This window comes from Centropristis striata, chromosome 1, assembly GCF_030273125.1.
Source record: "Centropristis striata isolate RG_2023a ecotype Rhode Island chromosome 1, C.striata_1.0, whole genome shotgun sequence".
NCBI lineage: Eukaryota > Metazoa > Chordata > Actinopteri > Perciformes > Serranidae > Centropristis > Centropristis striata.
Window position 1 is genome coordinate 10,979,752 of NC_081517.1, and position 27,751 is coordinate 11,007,502.

General features: G+C 44.2%; 1 protein-coding gene across 3 annotated transcripts in view; it reads left to right on the forward strand.

Annotated features, from left to right (window-relative positions):
• LOC131969090 (CSC1-like protein 2) overlaps positions 1-23,971 on the forward strand; it is a 37,604-nt gene extending 13,633 nt beyond the window's left edge. For 2 of the 3 annotated variants that reach the window (XM_059330232.1, XM_059330241.1), the window contains 20 exons: positions 6,174-6,264; positions 6,938-6,975; positions 7,088-7,230; positions 8,417-8,468; positions 8,984-9,092; positions 9,811-9,881; positions 9,976-10,056; positions 11,394-11,517; positions 12,054-12,187; positions 12,292-12,429; positions 12,527-12,680; positions 12,764-12,870; positions 13,276-13,362; positions 13,446-13,511; positions 13,611-13,773; positions 14,126-14,231; positions 15,059-15,226; positions 17,536-17,651; positions 18,505-18,588; positions 20,337-23,971. In XM_059330232.1, coding sequence (XP_059186215.1) covers positions 6,174-6,264; positions 6,938-6,975; positions 7,088-7,230; positions 8,417-8,468; positions 8,984-9,092; positions 9,811-9,881; positions 9,976-10,056; positions 11,394-11,517; positions 12,054-12,187; positions 12,292-12,429; positions 12,527-12,680; positions 12,764-12,870; positions 13,276-13,362; positions 13,446-13,511; positions 13,611-13,773; positions 14,126-14,231; positions 15,059-15,226; positions 17,536-17,651; positions 18,505-18,588; positions 20,337-20,540 — 2,236 coding nt within the window. In that variant the 3' untranslated portion in view covers positions 20,541-23,971. The remainder of the gene's footprint in view (positions 1-6,173; positions 6,265-6,937; positions 6,976-7,087; positions 7,231-8,416; positions 8,469-8,983; positions 9,093-9,810; positions 9,882-9,975; positions 10,057-11,393; positions 11,518-12,053; positions 12,188-12,291; positions 12,430-12,526; positions 12,681-12,763; positions 12,871-13,275; positions 13,363-13,445; positions 13,512-13,610; positions 13,774-14,125; positions 14,232-15,058; positions 15,227-17,535; positions 17,652-18,504; positions 18,589-20,336) is intronic. The other variant, XM_059330250.1, reaches the window with a different exon arrangement.
• The last annotated feature ends 3,780 nt before the right edge of the window (positions 23,972-27,751 follow it).

Consider the following 27,751-nt stretch of genomic DNA (forward strand, 5'->3'; position numbering starts at 1 on the left):
TAAAAACTCAAATAATAACAATTACAAATTACTATTATTAGCATTATCATTATTATTATTTTTATTATGTTGAATGAATTTGGAATTAATAAAACACTAACAATAATAAAATAATTTCATAAAGAGAAGAACAAGAAGTGAGGAAACAAACAAACTAAAATACATAAAGTTCATCTCAATTGCAAGACAAACTACAAATAAATAAACAAGTAAATAAACATACAACATTAAAAAATATGTTCATGATTAGTTAAATAGATAAGAAATCATAATTGAATTATAAATAATATAAATAGAGCTGTCACACACACACACTCACACTCACTCTCTCTCTGACTGAGCTTCTTGTTCTGTTTCATCCTGAAGACTGAAGAAACGTTTCAGTGACCAGGAGGAGCGAGAGTAGTACGTCCTGCTCCTAAAAACCCTCTGTGTGACTCCTTCTCCTGCTCACTCCTCCTGCTCTTTCTTCTCCTCTCCTCTTCCTCCTCCTCCTCTCTCTCTCCTCATCCTCCTCTCTCTCTCTCCTTCTCCTCCTCTCTCTCCTGCTCCTCCTCCTCTTCCTCTCTCCTCCTCCTCCTCCTGCTCCTCCTCTGGTTTCATTAACAGGGTTCTGCCCTCTGATTGGTCCACTAACTACATCTTCTTCTCCTTCCTGTCAGTGTGTTGTATGGAGTGTTATCAGTGCCACGCTGCCCTCACTCCTCATACATCATCACTGACCTGATTTTGCCCGTGTGTGTGTGTGTGTGTGTGTGTGTGTGTGTGTGTGAGAGCACTGTTTAAGGGACCAAAAAGTCTCTGATGCTAACAGCTGTTTGTGATGCTAACAGCTGTTTGTGATGCTAATAGCTGTAATGCTAACACTTTGTCTCCATGTGTGCGTGGCTCCAGCCGGCGGCGGGACAGAAATAACTATGAGCCGGTGAAAAGGTAACATGTGCGTGTGTGTTTATTAGCTCCGTGTGTCGTAAACCCCGTGACGTGCTAGCTAGCTCGTTAGGGACCTAGGCTCCTAGTTAGGGACGCAGCGAGAGGTGGAAGAAGTCGGATTCTTCAGGAGACGAAGAAATACTGGACAAATACTCAAAGGAAAAAGTCCAGCATTTAAATGTTACATTACAGTTGGAGTTTGTATGTTTTAGCGTTAAAATGTTATTTTCCCAACACGCCAACTGAAAGCTGTTTGTGGTGGCGGTGGCGACGATCAGGGATGTCGGCACATTCTGTTTGTTGAAGCTGAATGACGTCTTTCTCTTGGACGCCACATTAGATCATCAAAACATATAAAATAAGTATCCTCCTATAAATAACTCGTTGTAGCAGTCAACCACCAGCTGACATGGAAAGATCACATAGAATCTGTATGCAACAAAACAAAACAGATAAGAGAATTTATTTTCTTGGAGGCCTTCGCTCCTATGGAACAAGCAAACAAATTCTGCTTTTATTCTTTACCTCTACCATCATGAGTGTCTTACAGTACTGCAATACTACCTGGTACGGATGTCTGTCTGCATCAAAATCAAAACTGTCCAACCAACTGAATATATGTTCACAAATCGTTGGCCAGCCTCTTGTAAATATGTACGACCTTGCCTATCAAAACAGCCTGCTGAGACTGGGCAGGAACATTGCATCCAATGCAGGCCACGTTCTGAATGGGGAATATGTTCTGCTGCCATCTTGGAGGAGATATGCCGTTCCCCGTTTTAGGAAGATCAAACTCAGAGGATCCTTCGTACACCAGTCCATTCTAAAACTGAACAAAAACTGATCTCGGAACGACAATGCCGACTACCTGACTTACTGATTAATTAATGGACCCTGATGTCAATTGCAAATGTGCACTGTATTGTCTCTGTGTTTGTTTTCTCTCATGCAATCGGGTGGCTGTGCGGCAGAATTAATTTCGGTGAAAGCTGATAATAAAGTGTTATCTAATCTAATCTAATCAGATGAAAGTAACACCCTTGGTGGCCCCTTTCACAGAGTCATCCTGCTAATGTCCCCCTATACTGCAGTAAAGATCTGAGCCAGCTCTTCTCCTCAGGGCGTTCATAGTGATCCTGTGAAGGTGAAGTGATGTTCTGTCCTTTCATAGTGCGGTCTGGTGTCAGGAACCAGGTGGAGGAGACAATAGTCAGACCAGCAGCAGTGCTAATAGGCTAACAGTTAGCTCTGTAGCAGTACAGTGTGTATGTGCTGCAAAAGTATGTGTTCACTTCGCGACCTCCGTTTGTTACCAACAAGCACCGGACACTCTGTGTACAGTTAGCATGCTGGTTTGTTTACAACCAGTGGTTGTAACAGTGGGACCAAGTGGAGGTGTGTGTTGGACGTCACGCTTTGCCCTGGTGTCCCGTTCATAGTGGTCCTGCTCTAACAGTCCCACCAATGTTTCTCTCTGTGACTCTGGAGGAATGTTGGTGGATCATTGAACAGCATCCTGCTGCTGGAGCGTTCATAGACTGTATAAATAATGGACGTAGTGACATCATCCGTTGGTTTGTGGCCCATTTGAGGCACAAATCAAACATTACACTTGTTGCCATCTTTTGTCACTATCTTGGTTTCGGAAACGGGGAGCAGACCATAGCCGGACTGTGGAGCAGCGAGAGGGATCTGATGACACTGACTACATGCCTCTTTTTTTGGCCATTTTATAGCTTTATTGACAGGAGAGATATTGAGAGTGAAAGGGGGAGACAGAGGGGAAGACATGCCAGAAAGGGCTCCGAGCCGGATTTGAACCCGGGCCGCCCGCTTATGAGGACTGGGCCTCTGTGGTATGCGCTCTACCAGGTGTGCCACCGGGAACGCAGCTACATGCCTCTCTACACCTCAACCTGACTGATTCATGTTAGCATTAACTGGAGCATCAACTGGATGTTAGTTTACGTTACATTCCGGGGCGGCTGTGGCTCAGTTGGTAGAGCGTGTTACCCCCCAACCAAAGGGTTGGTGGTTCGATCCCTGGGGGGAGTATGGTTGCAAAGACAACACGGGAAACCTCACCTGGCCCGGACACGGAAAGGATTGACAGATTGATAGCTTGATAGCCCTGACCGTCGCAGCCTACATGTCGAAGTATCCTTGAGCAACTGAACCCCAAATTGCTCCCCAATGTTGCATTCATCGGTGTGTGAATTAATTCCCAATGGTGGCAGGTGGCAGCGTTTAGGGTGGCAGGTGGCAGCGTTTAGGGTAGCCTCTGCCACCAGTATGAATGTGTGTGTGAAAGGGTGAATGAGCGCAGTCTCTAGTGTAAAGCGCTTTGAGTGGTTGCAAATCGACTAGAAAATCGCTATATAAGTGCAGGTCCATTTACCATTTACCTCAGAAAACTGAACAGTGACTGCTCGGAGTGTCTGTTAGTCCAACCAAACGCTGAACAAGACATTTAATGAACAAAACGTGAAAGTGAAAAGTGAAAGGATTAAAGTCATGAGACCAAACCGCTAAACAAACCGCTAAACATCCTTTCTCTCTCTCACTCTCTCTCATTCTGTCTCTCTCTCGCTCTCTCTCATTCTCTCTCACTCTCTCTCACGCTCTCTCCCGCTCTCTCACGATCTTTCTCACGCTCTCTCTCTCACTCTTGTTCTCTCTCTCGCTCTTTCCTATTTTCTTCTAAATGGGGCCATTATTTACACTATTAACATCAGATTGTCTTGAAGAAGATTTTTTACTAGCGATTGAGACCATAGTGTTGTCCTTAAAACATTTCTGAGGTAATAAATTATGGAAGAATTATCCTATCTTTATTCAAGAGCGTAGATTTTCAGTTTGAGAGCATAATTTGTCTTTCTCGTGCTCAGATTTGTTCTCCTCATGCTCACATTTTGCGCTCGCAGGTTGAGGTGTCTGCTCAGACTGAACAATGTCCCACCCTGCGCTTAAACTAGTGTGGTTCACCAGCCAATAGGGAGACAGCTAGATTGTGGCCCGGTCTTAGGTGCACTGCCTCGCCCTTTTGAGCGCTCCGGAGGGGCGGGTATATGGTCTGTTTGTAAAACTGCTTCTCTCTTAAAATACACCAATTTACCATATTAGCCAGCTATTTGAATCGTCACCTATTTAAAACGCAGCATATTTATGTAGAATTAATCTTAAGTAGTCCTAAAAAGAGTTATGGTAGTTTAGATTATATATATTTTTTTTTTTTCCTATTATTATTTATATATATATATATATATATATATATTTTTTTTTTTTTCCACCTGTATAGTGGTGTCACGATAGTCCAGTGGTGAAGTACACTACCATCTCTTGCATTTTAAACCATGGGACGCCGGTTCGCATCCCGTCCGCCGCACTCTTGCTGCATGTCTTATTATGATTTAAAATTTTAATTGATAAATTAATGTAACAGTAATACAATCCGTGTAACCATCTGATTCTCTTATTGCAACGTGTATCACCGTCCTATTTACGCGGTCAAAGCCAGGGGGCGCATAATTAGGCTAATGTTGGTAATACTTTCACTTTCACAAGAAGAAGACTTTGAGCAGGATTCTGAGCGCGGCAGCGAATGAATGGGAGACAGATGGATGGCCAAAGACCTCAAGTAAGTTCATTGCTAAATGTTGCTACAACTCAAAACACTTGTACTTATCAACATATATAGCGGGCCTTTGTCGGCACTAGGGACAGAAACTCATTATGGATGAAGTGACGTCAGCGGGGATTCCCTTCAGCTCGCGCATCATTATGTGTGGCGACCTGCCGCTGGTATGATCATACGTTGCTAATTATTGTACTTTCGTTGTACATGTTACAATGAAGGCCCGCTATATATGTTGATAAGTACGAGTGTCAAAATGATTACTGTTCTGTTATTGAAACTACTGTATATGATCGATGTGTTTTGAGTTGTAGCAACATTTAGCAATGAACTTACTTGAGGTCTTTGGCCATCCATCTGTCTCCCATTCATTCGCTGCCGCGCTCAGAATCCTGCTCAAAGTCTTCTTGTGAAAGTGAAAGTATTACCAACATTAGCCTAATTATGCGCCCCCTGGCTTTGACCGCGTAAATAGGACGGTGATACACGTTGCAATAAGAGAATCAGATGGTTACACGGATTGTATTACTGTTACATTAATTTATCAATTAAAATTTTAAATCATAATAAGACATGCAGCAAGAGTGCGGCGGACGGGATGCGAACCGGCGTCCCATGGTTTAAAATGCAACAGATGGTAGTGTACTTCACCACTGGACTATCGTGACACCACTGTACAGATGGAAAAAAAAAAAAAAAATATATATATATATAAAAATAATAATAGAAAAAAATATATATATATAATCTAAACTACCATAACTCGTTTTAGGACTACTTAAGATTAATTCTACATAAATATGCTGCGTTTTAAATAGGTGACGATTCAAATAGCTGGCTAATATGGTAAATTGGTGTATTTTAAGAGAGAAGCAGTTTTACAAACAGACCATATACCCGCCCCGACGGAGCGCTCAAAAGGGCGAGGGAACGCACCTAAGACCGGGCCACAATCTAGCTGTCTCCCTATTGGCTGGTGAAACACACTAGTTTAAGCGCAGGGCGGGACATCGTTCAGTCTGAGCAGACACCTCAACCTGAGAGGACGTGCGTGTTCTGGGTGCGAGCACAAAAGTTTTGAGAGCGCAGAGTTGAGATCTGAGCGCGTAGACTTTAGATTTGAGTGCGCACAGGACATATTTGAGTGCGAGCGAAATGTTTGTGTCCAAGAAGAAGAAATGTGAGCACAAGCATGTGATTTTTAAGTGCACGCACACATTTTGAAAGAAAGCAGCAGAAATCTGAGTGCGAGCGCAAAATGTGAGCATGAGGAGAACAAATCTGAGCATGAGAAAGACAAATTATGCTCTCAAACTGAAAATCTACGCTCTTGAATAAAGATAGGATAATTCTTCCATAATAAATCAAGTTTTCTAATTTTTTGTGTACCCAAATGCTTCTGCAACCGTCAGCGCCCCCTGCTGGAGTCTGCCGCCTGCTCCAGGCGCCATTGATAGAAACAGAGATTTTAACTTGTTTGAAGTGTTTCTGTTGATGTTTCCTGTGAGCTCCCTCTGTCCAATTAGCTTTCACACGCCGAGGTCAAAGGTCAGCGCGGCTACATGCTAACAGCTAACAGACAGCCTACTGCTTCCTGTGTTCACAGTGTTGCCTCTGCGATGCACTCAGAGACTCCAGACCGATATGAACGCCTCACCTCCGTCTCCTCCTCCGTAGACTTCGACCAGAGGGACAACGTAAGGACTTCTCCTCCTGCTCTTGCTCCTCCTCTCTCCTCCTGCTCCTCCGCTTCTCTTCCTCCTCATTCCTCCTCATTCTCCTCCTCCTATCCTGCTCTTCCTGCTCCTCCTTCTCCTCCTCCTTCTGTTCCTCCTCCTCCTGCTCTCCTCCTCCTGCTCCTCCTCTCCTCCTCTTCACTCCTCTCTCTCCTCCTCTTGCTCCTCCTCCTCTCCTCACCCTCCTCCTCCTCCTGCTCCTCCTCCTGCTCTCCTTCTCCTCCTCCTGCTCCTTCTTCTCCTGCTCCTCCTTCTCCTCCTCCTGCTCTCCTCCTCCTCCTCCCCCTGCTCCTTCTTCTCCTGCTCCTCATCCTCCTGCTCCCCTCCTTCTGCTCTCTCCTCCTACTCCTCCAGATGGTTATGTTTGCTCCTCCTCCTGCTCCCTCTCCACTCTCCTCCTCCTTGTCCTGCTCCTCTCTCCTCCTCCTCCTGATGGTTGTGTTTGGTCCTCCTATTGCTGCTCGTCCTTCCCCTTCCTCTTCCTGCTCCTCCTCCTCCTGCTCCTCCTGCCCCTCCTACTCCTACTCCTCCTCCTAATGGTTGTGTTTGCTCCTCCTCCTCCTGCTCTCTCCTTCTCCTCCTGCTGCTCCTCCTGCTGCTCCTGCTCCTTCTGATGGTTGTGTTTCTCCTGCAGGGTTTCTGTTCGTGGCTCACTGCGATCTTCAGAATAAAGTGAGTTTATCGACACATCAGCTGACAGCTTCAGTTCAAAGGTCACAGGTGACTTACTTCTCTCCTCCACCTCTTCTCTCCTCCTCTCCTCTCCTCCTCTGTCCTCCTGCAGGGATGAGGAGATCAGGGAGAAGTGTGGTGAGGATGCAGTCCACTACCTGTCGTTCCAGCGTCACATCATTGGGCTGCTGGTCGTGGTTGGCGTTCTCTCTGTCGGCATCGTTCTGCCCGTCAACTTCTCCGGAGACCTGCTGGGTGAGAACCAATCAGGAACAAACATGTTGATGATGACCCGACACATATAGATCATGAAATAATCAGCTCTGGATTAATGATTAATAGTATTAAGAGGGAGGAGGAGGAGGGAGAGGAGGAGGAGAGGAGAGGAGGAGGAAGGAGACAGAAAGGAGGAGAGGAGAGAGAGAGAGAGAGGAGAGGGAGGAGGAGAGAGGGACAGAGGAGGAGAGAGGAGAGGAGGAGGAGAGAGACAGAAAGGAGGAGAGATAAAGGAGGAGAGAGAGAGAGGAGGAGGAGGAGAGAGAGGGACGAAGAGTAGGAGAGAGAGAGGAAGGAGGAGGAAAGAGAGGGACATAGGAGGAGAGAGAGGAGGAGGAGAGGGACAGAAAGGAGGAGAGAGAGATAAAGGAGGAGGAGGAGAGAGAGGGACAAGGAGGAGAGAGATAAAAGAGGAGAGAGAGAGAGGAGAGAGGGAGAAGGAAAGAGAGGGACAGAGGAGAGAGGAGAGGAGGAGGAGAGAGACAGAAAGGAGGAGAGAGAGAGGAGGAGGAGGAGAGAGAGGGACAAGGAGGAGGAGGAGAGAGAGAGAGGGAGGAGGAAAGAGAGGGACAGAGGAGGAGAGAGACAGAAAGGAGGAGAGATAAAGGAGGAGAGAGAGAGGGAGGAGGAAAGAGAGGGACAGAGGAGGAGAGAGACAGAAAGGAGAAGAGATAAAGGAGGAGAGAGAGAGAAAGGAGGAGGAGGAGGAGAGAAAGAAAGGAGGAGGAGGAGAGAGATAAGGGAGGAGAGAGGGAGGAGGAGAGATGAGAGGAGAGAGATCATGTTATTTAGTATAATTTATTGTTCGGAAAATAATAATAATATTCTAAAGGATGTTTATTTAACTGTCGTCACCTTGTGTCTGGTTGGTTTTAGTCAGAATTATCAGTAAAGACGCATTCCTGAGCCGCGGCGTGCCCGGCCCGCCGTCCAGAGAAGGTAACAGTCAGGTAGCTGTGATGCTAGCTGGTGTTAGCTGCAGCCGGACTGTGTTAGTCTCTGTGATTCATTTAGATTCTGTGTTTGAACCTGAACCAGTTCATCAGGTCCGAGTGGCTCCCCTAAGTACGCTGAGGAGAACACTCCTCCACCTTAATAAAGGAACTCCTTTGTGTTGAAGCTTTTTCTTTGATTTGAAAATAATTTTTGCTCACTTTTGTTTCAGAAAACAACGCTTACAGTTTCGGACGCACCACGATAGCCAACCTAAAGTCTGGGTGAGTTAGCTTAGCATAAACACTGGAAGCAGAGGGAACTATTAGCCTAGCTTAGCACAAAGACTGGAAGCAGGGGTAACTGTTAGCCTAGCTTAGCATAAAGACTGGAAGCAGGGGTAACTGTTAGCCTAGCTTAGCATAAAACTGGAAGCAGGGGGAAAATGTTAGCCTAGCTTACCATAAACACTGGAAGTAGAGGGAAGTGTTAGCCTAGCTAAAAAATAAACACTGGAAGCAGAAGGAACTGTTAGTCTAGTTTAACACAAAGACTGGAAGCAGGGGAAAACTGTTAGCCTAGCTTAGCATAAACACTGGAAACAAAGGGAACTGTTACCCAAGCTTAGCACAAACACTGGAAGCAGAGGGAAAGTGTTAGCCTAGTGTAGCGTCAGATTGGTAAGCAGAGGGAAACTGTTAGCCTAGCTAACCTGTCTGTGTCTCTGAGTTGCTGGACTAATAATAATAATGATTATATTTTGTAATCACAATTATTATGATATATTATTATCTGTCAGGACGAACCTGCTGTGGCTGCACACGTCGTTTGCCTTCATGTACCTGCTGCTGACGGTCTACAGCATGAGGAGACACACATCCAAGATGCACTACAAGGAGGACGACCTGGTAGGACACACTTCCTGTTTGTTTAACAGTAAAAGCCTCCCACTAGTTTCACAATATGACACATTTATTGGTTTGAAAAGTTAAATATAATAATAATAAAATTATTATTTACGTTACATTACATTACATGTCATTTAGCTGACACTTTTGTCCAAAGCGACTTACAATAAGTGCATTCAACCTGAAGGTACTAGACGTAGACCACAGGAATCAAGTAAGTACATAACTTTAAGAGCCAACTGTCCTCGCTACAGGAGTGCTATATGTTAAAGAAGAAAAGAAGAGAAAAGAAGAAGATATGTTAGGTGACCATGACTTAACCGAGGTATTGTTGGAAGAGGTAGGTCTTCGGCGGAAGATGTACAGGTTGTCTGAGGTCCTGATGTCGGTGGGGAGCTCGTTCCACCATTTTGGTGCCAGGACAGAGAAAAGTCTGGAAGTGGTTTTGAGGCGAGTTGACCCACGCAGGGTGGGAGTCGCCAGCTGTTTGGCTGATGCAGAGCAGAGAGGGTGAGCAGGGGTGTAGGGTTTGACAAAGTCCTGGATGTAAGCAGGGCCTGAACCATTAGCAGTGGAGTACGCCAGAGCTAGAGTCTTGAAGCGTATCCGCGCAGCCACCGGTAGCCAGTGAAGGGAGCGGAGGAGGGGTGTTGTGTGTTACCTGATAACCTGATAACCGCCTTGTATTGAGTTTTAATCCCAGTTCTATGTCTTGCAGGTGAAGCGCACTTTATTCATTAATGGCATCTCTAAATACGCAGAGGAGAGTCAGATCAAACAGCACTTTGAGTGAGTTCCTCTTCCTCTGCTCTGAGTTGTTTTACAGACTGGAGAGTTTCAGGTGTCAGCATGAGAACATGTTCCCTGTGTTGTTGTTTTTCAGACAGGCGTACGAGAACTGCACGGTGCTGGAGGCTCGGATCTGCTACAACGTGGCCAAGCTGATGTCTCTGAACGCAGAGAGGTAAGAGACTGGAAATTAAATTGTTTTAGATCCTTCTGAGACTCTGAGATCAGCCAAAGCGTCAGACCCAGGATAAGAACCAGAACCCCCAGAAGTCCACAGTGGACTGTTAGACCAGTTTCTTTAATATGTCCACAGATTAAAGGAAGGCATGAACAGTTATTAAAAAATAAAAGCCATTTATTCAAGTTTTAGATGCAGAAACAAAATACATTAGATTGGTCCTTTCATACTTACTGTGATAAAATTAAGCCTTCAGTGCAAATATTAAAATGTCAAGGGAAAATAAAACATCTGTAACTCTTCTTTATGTGTAAGGCAAGGCAAGGCAAGTTTATTTGTAAAGTACCTTTCAACAACTCAGCAATTCAAAGTGCTTTACACAAAACATTAAAAACATATTACAAATATATTATATTTGTAATATATTACAAATATAAAATGACATTCAAATATAAAAATTTAAGTTTAAAAACAAGCAGATCGAAGACTAAAAACAAGCAGATAAAATACTTAGGAAAAAATATTTAAGTACATTGAAATATAAAATTTTGAATTATAAGCGAGCTGATAAAATATTTTTTTTAAATATCAAATTCTCTACTCATATCGGTAAATGAGAGAAGTCCCTTATTCTATTCTCTACTCATACAAAAGTATATTCAAACATACAATTTTAAAGCGAGCTGATAAAAGTTCCAGTGCAGTAAAAGCAGTGGCAATTAGAAAAGTATTCGGTCTTGATTTAAAAGCGTTGAGGGTTGCAGCAGATCTGCAGTTTTCTGGGAGTTTGTTCCAGATTTGTGGAGCATAAAAACTGAATGCTGCCTCTCCATGTTTGCACAAAGCAGACCAGTCCCAGATGATCTGAAAGTTCTGGGGGGTTCGTAGCTAAACAGAAGATCAGAAATGAACCATTCAGTGCTTTGTAGACCACCAATAGTATTTTGAAAGGGAAGCCGGTGTAAGGACCTCAGAACTGGAGTGTGTGTGTGTGTGTGTGTGTGTGTGTGTGTGTGTGTGCGCCCGAGCCCCGCCTCTCCGCAGGTTGACTGACAGGACAGGGAAAGAACCAGGGCGACTAAATGTTGAAGCAAACACGCATGTAAACGATAATTTATCAAGTATGGAAAAACTATCGTGTCCATTTTTGTTTGTCGAACGATAAATCGATATATTGCTTGACGTGACAGGCCTAAACTTCCCAACATGTGTCGACAGCTCTTGAATCTGTTTCTGTTTTACGCTGTGGGATCATTTTTCGTGGTGCGTTCAGGTTCTGTCCCGCGGGTTGAAGAACGTGTTGCTTTACCCTCTGCTCTGTGTTTGTTGCTCAGAAAGAAGACGGAGCGCAGCAAGAAGTTCTTCACCGACCTGATGGCCAAGGAACACGTTCCCACCATGATCAACCCCAAACCCTGCGGACACCTCTGCTGCTGCGCCATCACCGGCTGCGAGGAGGTGACGCTACGCTATTGCTCACACTAATGCTAAAGCTAAACACTTTATCAAAGCAGATTACAGTTATATTGTAGCAGATTAAAGCTTTACTGTAGCAGATTGTAAAGATTAAAGTTTTATTGTAGAGATTAACGTTTTATTGTAGCAGATTGTAGAGATTAAAATTTTATTGTAGAGATTAACGGTTTATTGTAGCAGATTACAGTTTCATTGTAGAGATTAAAGTTTTATTGTACAGATTAACGTTTTATTGTAGCAGATTAAAGTTTTATTGTATCAGATCAAAGTGTTATTGCAGCAGATTACAGTTTTATTGTAAAGGATTACAGTTTTATTGCAGCAGATTAAGGTTTTATTGTAACAGATTACAGTTTTATTTTAACAAAATTAAAGTTTTATTGTAGCAGATTAAAGTTTTATTGTAGCAGATTACAGTTTTATTGTAGAAGATTACAGATTTATTGGAGCAAATTAAAGTTTTTTCGTGTGTCGTTAGCATGTTAGCAGTGATTAAGCACCTGACCTCTGACCTGCAGGAGGAGGCGGTCAGCTACTACACCAAGCGGGAGGCAAAGCTGAAGGAGGAGTACCGGAAGGAGAAGGAGAAGGTGCACACCAAGCCGCTGGGCATGGCCTTTGTCACCTTCCAGAACGAGGCCATGACCGCCATGTAAGCCATGCCGTGACCACGCCCACTCTCCTAACATTTCACCAGTTTCACAACTCTGACTCCACCTCCTCCTCTCCCTGGCCCCACCCCCTGTGTCTCCACAGTATTTTGAAGGACTTTAACGCATGCCAGGTGCAAGGCTGCCGGTGCCGTCAGGAGCCCGGGTCCTCTCAGTTCAGCGACGCTCTTCACGTTCACAACTGGAGCGTCTCGTATGCACCGGACCCGCAGAACGTCCGCTGGTATGTCCGCGCTCCTCCTGCCTGGAACGCCCCAGAGCATAAAAAGAAACGCACCCCTCGCTGTTTAACTGACGTGTGCGTCCTGTTTCCTCTGCAGGGAGCACCTGTCGCTGGGCGGGATCTCCTGGTGGATCCGCTGCTTCATCATCAACGTTATCCTCTTCCTCCTGCTGTTCTTCCTCACCACGCCCGCCATCATCATCTCCACTATGGACAAGTTCAACGTCACCAAGCCCGTCGAGTATCTCAACGTAAGGAGGTTTGATGTTGAGGCGGCGATGACAGGTAAAGGTTATCGGAGTCTGACCGTCTGCTGCTGTTTTGTTTTGGACAGAATCCGATCGTGACTCAGTTCTTCCCCACCCTGCTGCTGTGGGCCTTCTCCGCTCTGCTGCCCACCATCGTCTACTACTCAGCCTTCTTCGAGGCTCACTGGACCAGGTAACATCCGTCTGTCGCCGTCAGGGGACAAAAGTTTTAAAAAATCAAAGAGTTCCCCTGATTGGACCTTAATTTCACCCTTATTTTTATTTGTAACTTGATTTGAACCAGATTTTTTATAATACTTGTTTTGGCCCAGATTAACCTTGATTGTTACCCAGATGTTTACCTTGATTTCTACCCTATTTGACCCTGATCTGACACTAGCTGACCCTCATTTGACATTAATTTGACCCCGATCTGACCCTGATTTGACCCTGATTTGACGCTGATCTGACACTGATTTGACCTTGATATGACCTTGACCTGACACAGATTTGACCCTGACCTGACCCCGATTTGACCTTGGTTTGACCCTGATCTGACCCGGATTTGATCCTGATTTGACCTCCCCTTTGTGAGCAGGTCTGGAGAAAACAGGACGACAATGCACAAGTGTTACACCTTCCTGATCTTCATGGTTCTGCTGCTGCCGTCTCTCGGACTCAGCAGGTAATAAAAACAGTTGGCTAAGAATCTGTCCCTGAGTGACTTTTGACCTCTGCTGTCCTCACTGAACTATCTCTGTCTTCCAGTCTGGACGTTTTCTTTCGCTGGCTCTTTGATAAGAAGTTCCTGGCTGATGCCACTGTCAGATTTGAGTGAGTGGTTTCGTTGATAACAGTGTGTATAAAGGTTGGTCAGTCAGAGGACGTCCCACTCTAACCGTCCTGCTGTGTCTCCTGCTGCGTCCCCTCCAGGTGCGTCTTTCTGCCTGACAATGGAGCGTTCTTCGTCAACTACGTAATCGCCTCGGCGTTCATCGGGAACGCCATGGACCTGCTGAGGATCCCTGGGCTGCTCATGTACATGATCCGCCTCTGCCTCGCCCGCTCCGCCGCAGACCGCCGCAACGTCAAGAGGGTGAGGACGGACGGGGGACAGACAGAGACTGAGGGGACAAACAGAGACTGAGGGAAAGACAAACACTGAGGGGACAGACAGCCTGAGACTGGGGGGACAGACTGAGATTGAGGGGACAGACAGACACTGAAGGGACAGACACTGACTGAGTTACAGAGTGACATAATAATCAGACGAGACTTGAGCTCTCTGATGGACAATTACTCAGTCCATTATTGTCTCCATTTTGGACATGTGGACCTGAGTTTTGTGTGATGAGCACTGCGGCCTCATGGTGACGCCGTCTGAAACCCTGTTTCTGTCTCTGTCCCTGTCTCTGTCCCTGTTTCTGTCCCTGTCTCTGTCCCTACAGCACCAGGCCTACGAGTTCCAGTTCGGCGCAGCATACGCCTGGATGATGAACGTCTTCACCGTGGTGATGGCCTACAGCATCACCTGTCCGATCATCGTCCCTTTTGGTCAGTCTCACCTGCACCCAGAACACTCACCTGGACCATGTCTAGACCAGGCCTAAACCAGGTCCAGACCAGGTCTTAATCAGGTCCAGACCAGGTCTGACCCAGATCTGAACCAGGTCTAAACCAGATCTAAACCAAGTCTAGACCAGGTCCAGACCAGATCTAAATCAGGTCTGAACCAGGTCCAGACCAGGCCTAAACCAGATCTGAACCAGGTCCAGACCAGGTCGAAACCAGATCTAAACCAGGTCCAGACCAGGTCGAAACCAGATCTAAACCAGGTCCAGACCAGGTCGAAACCAGGTCTGAAACAGGTCCAGACCAGATCTAAACCAGGTCCAGACTGGATCTAAACCAGGTCTGAACCAGGTCTAAACCAGATCTAAACCAGGACCAGACCAAATCCAAACCAGATATGAACTAGATCTAAACCAGGTGTAAACCAGGTGTAAACAAGGTCCAGACCAGGTCCAGACCAGGTCCAAACCAGGTCCAGGCAAAGTCCTGTATAAGACCAAAAGAGGCAACAGTGTCTTTCAGTGTGTGTAGAATCAGACAATCACACATCAGGCGTTTTGGAAAACTGATCCAAAACCAGCTGCTAAATCCGAGACCAAGACCAGCATGAGACTTAAGATGTGGACTCGAGATCCAGACTGGACTTAAGTACTCCAGCCTGAGTCTCGAGACTTTTGCAGCAGGTCAAAGTCAAGTCTTGAGTCTGTTTAAAATAAGTCTCAAGTCACAGAAAAAGTCCAGAACAAGACGAAGGATGAACACCTTAGCTTACATCTAGTCCTGCGTGTGACTCGTCTGTCCTCCTGCAGGTCTGATGTACATGCTGCTGAAACACCTGGTGGACAGGTACAACATGTACTACGCCTACCTGCCCTCCAAACTCGACAAGAAGATTCACTCGGGCGCTGTGACGCAGGTGGTGGCGGCGCCAATCCTCTGCCTCTTCTGGCTGCTCTTCTTCTCCACCGTACGCACAGGTAGGCCCCGCCCCCCCGCCGCTGGGACAGCCAATCAGCTGCCTGCTTTACCTCCAGCACTGAATAGTGTCGAGTCTGTCAAGTCCAAAAGAAGACTATTGTCTGTCGGGTTGAGTCCTTATCAAGTCAGTTGAGTCGAGTCCAAAGCAAGACCATAGTCAGTCGATGTCTGTCGAGTCCTTTTCAAGTTAGTCCAGTTGAGACCTTTTCGAGTCTCAAGTCCTTAACGAGTCCGTCCAGATGTGTGTGAATCGCGTCCAGACAACATTAATTAATCATAAATGTGTTTCTTGTGTGAAAAAAACTTTCTCTCAATGAATAAGAAGAAAACTGAAATGATCTTATTCGGCCAACAAAATTGTTTAGATTAATATATTTTGTGTGTTTATGTTTGTAGTTTGTAGTACTTCAGTAAGTTAGTATGGGTATATTAAAGTGAGTATTGTTTGTGAGTTTAAAGTGGAAGCTGATGAGAGTAGAAAGAATTTGAGTCAGTGTTTGATAAGTGGGCCCAGCTTAGTTGTATTGTATGAAATGATGTGTGATGAAGTTATTAGGAAGTGAATAAACAGTCATGACAGACATGTAGTCAAGTTAGTTGGGGAAGGTTTACTTATAGGTTACTTATAATTGATGTGTTCTTGTATGTCCGAAAGGTGTTTGAAGTAGTGATTGTTGGTTTGATTTGAAATAGTTGAAGGTAAAGGTAGTTTTACAATTACGCCAGCAGAGGGAGTGTTGTGAAAGTAATTGTTACATGATGATATGATGTAGATGCACAATGTATCGTGAGTACTGGTTGTCATGACGACATTGTGTTGATATAGATGTGGCGTATAATTTGAAGTAAAGACCATTTTTCTACAGCTTGTAGAAATGACCAATTTTGTCAGCATTAGTATTTAGTAGTACAATTTGTTAAAGAAGTTTGGTAAAATAGCGTTTTATTATAGGAAGGTGTTGTGCAGTCTATTTTTGACTGTTTTTTTGTTGTTATGAAATTGTGATTCGTTGTTAGGATGCATCGGCCTGTTTTTGTAACGGTATGTTTAGGTTGAGGTGTTTGTAAGTTTACGTGTAACGTTAGTGTATCATATGTATGAAGATGTAGTATTTGTGTGTTGATGTTGATGATATGCTAGGATATTGTTATGTAGGGCCTTGGTAATGTACTTACTTGTAGAAATTGATAGCGGTTTTAATTGTTTTTGGGTTTGAAGTCATGAGTTAGACGTCAAGTGTGTGGTTTCAGTAGGCACAAGGTTATTTAGGTGTTTCGTATATAGTGCAGTGATATATTTTAAGATTTAGCGTAGCGTGTGGTAGGATGTAAGATGCGCACGTCAGTGTGACTTGTAGTTATATAAGTTGAAATTAGGTATAACACAAAGTATTTTATGAAGTGTGTTGTGGAACATGGAATACAGCGTGTTTTGTAGTTGTGGTTTGAAAGCATATTTATACATAAAAAGTAGTGTTACTTGTTAACTATGTTAACATGTAAATCTAGTTGTTATAGTTGGCTGGCTGCAGCAGTTATGGTGTATGTTGGAGTGATGTGTAAATATTAGCGTCAATAGAGATGCAAATATATGGTGCAATGCTGCCTTTGTGTTGTATGAGGGGGGTGAAAGCATGGGTGTGCTGGCCTGATAACATAAATAGTTGCTTTCCTACAATTGTTATTGGCGTCGTGTTGGTGAGCCTTTTTTGATCAGCAGTCGCAGTGGAGCGCTATGGATTGTACAAGTATGTGTTTAGGCCTATGTGATTTGAGAATGTGTGTTTTTAGCTCCAAATTTGTTATGATTCACAAGGGTCCATGCCTGAACACATCCCTATCTCAACATTCAGTCTAAGTCATAGCGCCCCCTACTGACAACAGGAAATCAGCCTCATACTACAAACTTCATCCGCTTTACATGACATTTTCGATGTCTGGAACACCGCAGTGCCTGCCGACGGCCGGCCAGCCCCCCGACGCGCGTTGGGTGTGTTGGGTGTGTTGGGTGTGTTGGGTGTGTTGGGTGTTTTCTCCAACTGTTTTTAGATTGAGTTTTTATTTATTACTATTTTATTGTTTTTATTTGTTACTATATTTGTGTATGACTTTTATTATATTTTAATTACTGTACAGCGATTTGGTCAACTGAGGTTGTTTTTAAATGTGCTCTATAAAAAACTTTGACTTAACTTGAAAATTACAGAAACTGCAGCAACGGTGACAGGATGACGTGTGTGTGTTGTTGTTGTTGTTGTTGTTGTTGTTGCTGGATGCTAAGTGATGCTAACTGCTAACATGCCGGCAGGTTTCGAGACGCCAACCTCCATGTTCACTCTGGTGGTTCTGATCGTCACCATCGTGGTCTGTCTGTCTCACGTCTGCTTCGGACACTTCAAGTACCTCAGTGCCCACAACTACAAGGTAGGACACGCCTCTCTGCAGCTCGCCTCTGCTCTCTGTGTTACCATTGAGACGTCAAATCAGCAGCAAGGGGCAGACATTAAGTCTCACAGTAACACAAACACACAAACTCCTTAAATGACTGGTTTTATCAATGGAGTCTGGTTGTTCCAGATGACAGAGTCTGTCTGACAGCAGCTGGAGAGGAGGAAACATCAGAAACACAACAAACACTGAAACTGATGTTGATCTGAGTCTAAACAGCAAACACATCACCAGACTCCTTCACACTAACACTCATTCCTGGGTTTGTGTTGTTTGTGAGGACTGTTCAGCTTCTGTGTAGCTGACTCACTGGCTGTCGATAAGGATGTAATGTATAAATGTATAGGTGCATCTCAATAAATTAGAAAATCATAAAAGTTTATTTATGTCAGTCATTGAATTCATAAAGGTGAAATAATACATTTTATAGATCCATTATACACAGAATGAAACATTTCATGTCTTCATTTATTTCATTTATTTTAATTATAATGATTATGGCTTACATTTAATAAAGACCTAAAATTCAGTGTCTCGAAAAAAAGCAACCAATTTTAAAAAGTATGTTTAATCTGCAAATGTTTGCCTCTGAAAAGTATGTCAATCTATATGACTCAATACTTGGTTGGGGCTGTTTGACTTGAACTACTGGAAATGGACTTTTCCATCATATTCTAATGGATTGAGATGCACCTGTATGGTGGAAATATGTATGGTGTACCATGGAAATGTTTTGGATAAAAAATATAAAACTGAGAAGTTACAGAATGAAACAAACCTAACGGAGCTACAGAAACCTGCTTCTGAAACATTCCTGTTTGTGTCTCAGATTGACACCAAGGAGAGTGACGTGGACGCCGTGGAGAACGGGCGTCCAGCTCGCCCCTCGTCCTCGCCGACCACCAAGTCTCAGGTCAGTGGACGGACTGACCAGCTCTTCAGTCCATTAACCCTCTGGGCCACTTTACCCTTTAAGGCCCCTAAAATGGAAAATGTCCACTTCCAAAAATACGTGATAAATTCTTTACGGATTAATATTTTTTTCTATTTTTTTCTGCATAAACTTCTTAAACAACTTCCGCCCTGCTCAAAACTACTAAAACTACTAACATTCAAAGATTTTGAGGATTTTAACCCTCAAAATGCCAGTTTGATTACATGATGTCACTGTTTTTCAATGAAAAAACAGACAAAAATTGAGATGTTTTCCATATAATAAATAATTATTGTCTGGGACATTTGTTTTTACCACAGCCTTGGATTTAAATCTGACAGTACACAAAAAACTTTAAATGCATCAAAATCAATTTTGTTCTTAATCTTTGACATATCCAAGGCTGTGATAAAAACAAATTATTATATGGAAAATAACTAAATTTTTGTGTTTTATTCATAAAAAACATCAGTGACATCGTGCACTCAAACTGGCATTTGGTAGTTTTGAGCAGGGCAGAAGTTGTTTAAGAGGTTTATGCAGAAAAAAAAATATGAATCTGTAAAGTTGTTATTTTTGGGAAGCGTAAACGTGTACACAGTGTATTATTCTGCCCTACAAAGTCTAACTGCAGTAACTACACAAAGGTTAAAACTGAGAAAAACTGCTTTAAAGTTTTTTTTTTAACATTTTTTAAACTGGCAAGCCAAATTAGTTATAGGTAGGTAAGTGATATGACACTTATTTCTTCATGTATTGATGATATAATTTTCATCAATACATGTAGAAATGCTCAAAAATCATGACGATTTATTTGACCTTTGAGCCCCAAAAATGTAGCTACTGCACTCTGGTTTTGCTGTAAAAGGTTATGATAGTAATGCACAAGCAGAGTGGAGTAACTACAATGTTGTCGTCTTCTTTTAGCTTCTATATTTTGTTTTCAGTCAATAAACATTTTCAAATTGAATTTGTTGTGTGTGTAGAAGTGTATTTAAAAGTTTTTAACAACTCTTTTGAAAGATTTGTGTATTGTAGACTTAATATTATAAAGCAATGTTATATTTTAGTTTTAATATAATTTTATCTATCTTTTTTACTTAATCACTATCTAGATAATAATTTCCCTATCAAAAAAACACATACTTTCTGTTATTTGTGTCTTCACTATTCAACACACTGATGAAATACAAGGCTACACTGTATCAGACGGTAAGTGAACTTACTGCAGTTTACTTTGGTTTTATGTTTAAATTTGTATATATATCCAAAGAAGACCGTGGGAAGTTCAATTACTGCTGTCTGCTTTGGTTTTATGTTGGTTTTTGTAGTTACTGCAATTTTTATGTAATTATTTCTCTGAAATAAAGAAAATTTGAAATCTAAAACTTTGTCACAAGATAAAACAGACCTCAAGGAGTTCATTTTTTAGTTATAACTCAATTGCGACCAAAAATTTAGTTACTGCAGTTAAGCTTTGTAGGGCAGTACAGACACATTAAAAATAATTAAATTTGAATTTAAAAATATATGAAGAAAAAAATCTTGCAAAAATCATGCCAAATGCAGCATCACAGCCAAAATTATTACTGAATTGAAAAAGGACAAATATTGTAGAAAATGTCCTGAGTGACACCAGAGAGTTGAAACAGGAGTTAAAGCTCACCGTGTGTGTGTGTGTGTGTGTGTGTGTGTGTGTGTGTGTGTGTGTGTGTGTGTGTCTCCAGCAGCAGACCCAGCAGCAGCAGCAGCAGATGTACATCGCTCAGGTGCTCCAGGACCCGAACTCTGATGAGCCGGGCGGCGGCAGCGGCGAGGAGGACCGCGGTTCGTCTCAGGACGAGGAGATGCTGAATGGAGGGAGCAGCATCAACGAGGCGGATTTTCAGTCAGGGGAGGACAGTCTGATCGCCAACGAGGTCCACCAGTAGCTGGGGGTGGAGCTAGAGGGAGGGGGCGGAGCTAGTCCAAGGTCCACACAACCGTTAGAAAATAAAGCTGACTGGACAATCACCACACACACACACACACACACACACACACACACACACATACACACACACACACACACACTCCATGACTGACGGTTAGCTCCTCCCCCTCCCTGCTCGAAGACTTGACCCTGACCTTTGACCCAGCGCCGGGTCGCCAGCATCCAGCATCGAACTGTGTCCACAGGAAGTCACTGTACATAACCACAACGCCAAACGTTTCTTTGTTTTTTTCTTGGGGTTGGGGGCGGGGTTTAAAATTTGTGCCTGGGCTGGATTTCGTTCTATTCGCACTCGTGTCTTGACTCTGATCCACCGCAGGTCGCCGGGACTCGACCTGCTGACGCCTCAGACGGACCCCGCCGTCGCCGCCGTCCTCCCCCGGAGCTCAACACGCGGCCAGCTGTCGTAGTGGTAGACGCCTCGCTTATGCAGACACTCGCCGTCCCTCACCATCCCCTTGCTGTCCTCCATCACCGGGAAGCTTCCTGCATGTCTGGATCTACAGCTGGACTGCTCCTGTCCTGGTTCTGGTTTCACCTGGACGACCTGAAACCACGAACACTGACGGAAGGACGTTTGTGTCTGTAGCTTCAGTTATCAGCAGCCGAGACTCTGAGACGTCCCAACATGCCTGGAGCTGTCAGGAGTCTCAATGGAAATGTTTCTCTGCGAGTGTGTGCATGTGTGTGTGTGTGTGCGCGTGCGTGTGCGTGTGCGTGTGAGAGAGAGAGAGTCTCAAAGATATTTAGTCCAGCTGGAACCTTCTTCAAGTTTCACATCAGGTCCTGGGTGTGAATAGTTAATACGGTAATGTCTGATGTCATGGTGACATCACGGGGATGTCATCGTGATGTCAGGGTGATGTCATTGCTCTAGTGACCTTGTGTTATTCGCCGCCACGTTCAACACAACAAATCTAAAATTCATCATTAAAAGTTAAACTGATGCAGATCAGCGACTCGACGAACACCTTAGAAAACCATTAAACCACCACAGAAGAAGAAGAAGCTAAACTGTGACTCTCCACCAGTTAGTGGTTAGCAGTTAGCCGCTGTAGCAGCTCAGAGTTCATTCAGCTGACCTGCATCCTGCAATAATCAGTTTCTGATTCAGCTGTGACTCACCAGTACTCTTTAACCCTTTAAACCCTTCTCCACCAGAGCAGGTTCAGGGTTCCTAGTCCGTGAACCAGCTCTGAACCTGTTTGCTTTTTCACAGAGAAACACGTCATCACGTCTATTTATGTATCCATCTCTCAGCCAGTATAATAATATAATAATAACACAGACTACATGCCTCTACAACACATCTGCTGCTCATCTTCATCACTGTGGACGCCCAATACATTCTGATTAACACTGAACGGAACGTATTGTTAATGCAGGACTCTAGCGCTAGCCTGCTAACGTGAGTCCGCTACCGCCAGCCCGCTAATGTTAGCCCGCTAGCACTAGCCCGCTGTAACGCTAGCTCGCCTGTATCAATCACATTGCAGTTAAACAAATGAAATGAATGAATGATACATGTTTTAGTTGGTCGTGTTGGTCATACGACTCTCATCTTCATTTTATAAACTTTGTCCTCTTTATTCTGCTTTCACTTAGTTTCCATGAAAATCAAGTTTAGAAGTTTGAGGCTAACGCTAACATGATAACAGGCTAATCCTAATGTCACGATAACAGAGAACGGAAAAAAACTGAATATTTAGTAAATTAATCAATAGGCTATTTAATCAATAAATCTTTGTTGTTTTGTTTATTCATTTATTTATTTATTTACGTTTCTATTAAGTTTTGCTTTTTTTTTCTAATTATTTATGGTTTATTTATTTTATTTTTTTTTGCATATTTTCCCTCATTTATTTCTGTATACTGAGTACATTTATTTATACATTCAGAAATAAAAAAATAAATTAATTTAAAAATGAAAACATAATTTTAAAAAAGAAAAAGAAATTAAATGAGAGTAAAGTCAATGAATATGGGAATTTATATATAAAAAAGGGCAAATATTAAAACAGAAATAAGAATTATGTCCCATTTTATCCATTCATGAATTAAATAGTTAATTTATGTCACATTAGTTTGTTGCCATGGCGACGAACATGAAACTGAGGAAGGTTCCAGACAGAAACGTTTCTGTTCCATCGAGTGTGTGTGTGTGTGTGTGTGTGTGTGGGGTCACAGAGCTGGACTATGAAGGCTGCGGCGCCGGCGGGTTGTGGGCGTCGCCCAGCTGCCGCACGCCGGAGAACCTGCAGCGTTTGTGTCCACGAGACGTTTTTATTGTTTGGAGTTTGTTTCGTCTTCACCTCCGGCCGGCCGGGCACCATTGGCCGCTGGCCGGGCGCCGCGGCGTCTGATTGTACGCACACGAACGTGAATCTGACGGAGCTCAAAGAATCTGAGATGTTCAGCAGCTCTCTTCTTCTTCTTCTTCTTCTTCTTCAGCTGTTAAACTTTGTTTCTGACAAATAAAAGTTCAGATGAAAATCATTTGGCATCGACACGATGAGGCGGAGCGCCGCCGTGACCTTGTGATCTCATGTCGATCGTCTTTAAACTGGAAGTTTTTCTCGTCACTTCGTTTCTTTGTGACGCTGCAAATAAAAAATGTTTCATTTCAGCTCAAATAACTGTGATTAAAAAAAAACAACTTTTGTTTGCAGATAAAAAGTTCAGAAACATTAGATTCACATGAAAATATTTGAATCCAAAATTAATAACAAAACTGATTTTTTTTCCCTTTATTTTTGTTTATTTCCCGGAACGTTTTTATTTATTCTGAATACTTTTTATCTTCTTTATGCATGCAGAAAAAAACACATTCATTCATTCATTTAGCAATAAAAAAACAGTTTAAAAAATGAAGACATGAAATTACAATAAAGTCCATAAATATGGGAATTAATGAGTTAAATACTTATTGAACATTTTTTCTCTTTGATGCTTAAAAAGACAAAAATAACCACAAAGTTTTTTAATCACCGGTTAGTTTGGCTGCAGTGAAACATGATGATAATAATAATAATAACAATAATAATGTGAGGCTGAGAGCTGCTGATGGATAAAGACACTCTGTGATATTTTTGTACCTGCTGACTGAATATTTGATACGAGCGTATTAAACGTTTGGCTGTTGTAACGTAACTGAAGGTTTTAATAATCAGATTTGCTGCTTTTTGCTTTTCTTAGTTTTTTATCTTGTTGAGGTGAAGAAGCTCTGAACGTGTACAATAACTGTAAATAACACCATGTTTATTTATTTATTGCTGTGACATTGATATTTATTTTGATTTGGTTTCGTATGTACAGTGAAACATTCGTCCTATTTATGTTATTGATCAATAAAATTGGCTTCCATCCGTCGACATGTTCTTCCTGTTTGTGACAGAAAACTTAATAATAATAAACTCATAAACTTTGTGTTTATGTTTTACATTCATCTGACAGCTTCAGTTACTTTAATATAAAACATTTAAAGTGGGTATTATCAATTAAAGTCATTAAAATGATCCGAGAGAAACATCAGTAATAATATATGAAACAACCAGCAGGAGGAGTACTTTTACTTTTGATACCTCAAGTTCATGTTGATGTTTTTGTACTTTTACTTTCATACTGAAGTGATGATTAATACTTTTAGTGCAGTAAAGTTATGTAATTACAAGTTTGTTTGTTCAGACTTTGAAACAGCTTATTACTGAAATTATTATTAACACCCTGCTCTTTGACAGGGCCAGAAAACGAAGGGTCAAACGGCCACCTAACCAGGACGGCTCATATTCAGATTAGGGGCGTTTCGGTGAGTGAGACCTGCCTCATTCCAGGTATTTGACTATAGTGGAAAAGGACCTTTTGATCCAAAACAGGTGTTGACCTTATGGATACTGAGAAAGTCCTTCATTAAATGATATGAGTCATAGAACCCCGACCCCTGTTCTCAGGTAAGCCAATCACATCAAGGTATGAATAAAACTGCAAAACTTCTATCTATAACTATCACCAGCAGAACTTCCAGAAAAACTCTGTAAACCCTGTGTGCTGTAGTATTAGTCTCTGGACAGAAATCAGAACTCTACCAGGCGAAAAACTCCAGGTCTGAGCAGTGAGACAAACCAGGAAGATCCTTCAGCTGCATACTACTGAAAATTTCAGCAGGGGGGGCTGACGGCTGCAGAAGCATTTGGGTCTATTCATTTCAGTACAAAATGAGAAAACTTCAGTCTTCTGCTTTCCGGGTAGGAAAGGAAGTCAGCCACAGCCATCTGTGCCCCCAGCCTATGGATCACCTTGAATTTAAATGGTTGTAGTGCCAGATACCAACGACTGATCCGGGCGTTGGCATCCTTCATGCGGTGGAGCCACTGGAGGGGAGCATGGTCCGAGCAGAGGGTGAATGGGCGCCCCAGCAGGTAGTACCGCAGAGCATCGACCGCCCACTGGATGGCAAGGCACTCCCTCTCCACTGTGCTGTACCTGGCCTCCCTTTCGGACAGCTTCCGGATGATATAGAGCACCAGGCGATCGACCCCCTGTACCTGCTGAGATAGAACTGACCCCAGCCCTCTGCCCAACGCATCAGTCTGCAGGACAAAAAGGGAAAGAGAAGTTAGGTGTGTGGAGAAGAGGCTCCCCACAGAGGGTCTGTTTACCCTCTCAAGCGACACCTGGCACTGCTCTGTCCACTGGGCCGGATCTGAGGCACCCTTTCGGGTCAGTCAAGGGGCTGGTCAGCTCCGCAAAGTTGGGGATAAATCGCCGGTAATAGCCTGCCAGTCCCAAGAACCGCCGCACCTCTTTTTTGGTCTTGGGCCTTGGGCAGGCTGCAATAGCACCTACCTGTGGACGCACCTGCCCGCCAACAAGTGGGACCCCAGATACCGTACCTCCCTCCGTCCAACTGCACACTTCTTCGGGGTTGGCCGTGAGCCCCGCCTGCCTCAGTGAATCGAGCACCGCAGCCACCTGCTGCACATGCTCCGCCCAGGTGGTGCTATGGATGATTACATCATCCAGGTAGGCGGCAGCATATGCAGCATGTGGACACAGCACTCAGTCCATGAGGCGTTGAAATGTGGCTGGGGCCCTGAACAACCCAAATGGAAGTGTAACAAATTGGTACAAACCGTACGGAGTGGAGAAAGCCGTTTTCTCCCTGGACTCTGGAGATAGGGGAATCTGCCAGTAGCCCATGGTCAAATCCAGCGTTGCGAAAAAACGAGCAGTGCCTAGGTGATCCAGGAGCTCGTCGACCCGGGGCATCAGATAGGCGTCAAACCCTGAAACATCATTCACCCTGTGATAGTCCACACAGAACCGGATGGACCCATCCTTCTTGCTTACAAGATCGATGGAGCTATACCAGGCACTCTTCTATTACCCCCATCTCCAGCATAGCTTTCAATTCTGCCTGAACCACTTTTCTCTTGTGTTCCGATAGGGCCGTGAAATGGCTCGATGAGATCCATCCCAATACGTTCAAACGGGATCTCTGGACGGCAGGTTGGTTACCCCACTCCCATTCAGGGCAAGACACGCAGCGGGGCACATCTGCCCGAATGCCTGGCCAATAGAATCGGGCCATTACATGGTTCAGTGTCTTTTCATATCCCATATGCCCAGCCATCGGGTTAAAATGAGCTGCCTGGAAAACCATTTCCCGGCGGCTTTTTGGAACCAACAACTGGGTAACTATTTCATTTGTCTGAGTGTCACGACTCACTCTGTATAATCTGTCCCTGCACAATTAGAAGTATGGCTACATTAACGATGCATCAGGGCGCACCATGTGACCATACATTTTTATCACTTGGTCGAAGGCAAAGCGTAGAGTATCCTCACTTGAGACTGCTCGAGTGGAAAATCTCCAATGGAGGCAAACACGGGCTCCCCCTCCCCGTCTTCAGTGTCGGACAACCTCGCGTCACCACTGAGCACAGCGCACATATACCATGTCCCTGTCAGTCGTGAACGCACCCCCACACACTGTCCCACCATCTGTCAAACCCCGGCCAATCAGTACCCAGAATCAAGGGGTGCGTCAGGCGGGAACTAACCGCAGCCTTCACACTATGCTTTTTTCCCTTAAACCGAATTTCCACTGGTACTACAGGATATCTGTGAATGTCCCCATGCACACACCTAATATCCTATGGACTATGGACTGCATGCAGCCTGAGTCCACCATCGCCTGATGTGTACCACCCTGGATCCTTACCGGAGCGATGTACGTCCCTCCTGGACCGGGGGAGGGTGCTGGAGGGCCGACAATCCTGACCACTTGACCGACCTCCATGAGTGGACATTCTCGGCGGAAGTGTCCGGGTTGTCCACACCTCCAGAACTCCTGCCCTGCCGCCTGAGGAACCCTCTGTGGGTCGAGAGCAGCACCCGTAGCGGCTGGAGCTTGGGAAGGACAGAAAAGAAAAGGAGGATTAGTGTGAGGGCGAGGAGAGGGTCTAGCAGGTGTGGAGGGGCGGGGACCCGGCACCGGTCTCCTGCAGGGCGCTGGTATAGGACGGACGGGAGAGGCTGGCCGACCCTCATGTGCCCGGCCCCAGGAGAGAACAGCCAAATGGTCCTCCACCAGGGTTATGGCAGTCGCCAGGTCCTGCCGGGTGGTGGCAGCGCATCCAGTACGAGGTGGCCATTGGGAGCCCCTCCACAAACTGCTCCAAAACCACTTTCCCCAGCAGCCGTGCCTCGCACCCAGAGTTCCCCAGCTGGAGCTCCTTCAGTTGCTGTGCATACACGAATGGCCGATCAGTGGGACCCAGCTTGGTTCCCCAGAACCTGCGCCACTGGTCTTCTGTAGAGAACCCCAAACGGTCCAGGACTGCCCGCTTGATTTCCCCGAACTGGCGGAGGGTCCGGGTTTTTACATAATGCATGGACATTACATGTCGACACCCAACAGCCCGACTACGTCAACATCAGGCACAAATACAACACAGACCAAATGGAAGAACCATTTAAAATTAAATGAAGAGCCTGAACAGGATCCTCAGAGGGTCAGTTCTAGGCTCGTTAGCAACATGCAAATAATTCTCCCCAGCTCCAACAAGGAACATAGGCCATATAGTCAGGCAGCTTAGGACCAGATTTAAGAAGAATGGGGACATGCCGGACAAAAGCACCACATTTTTT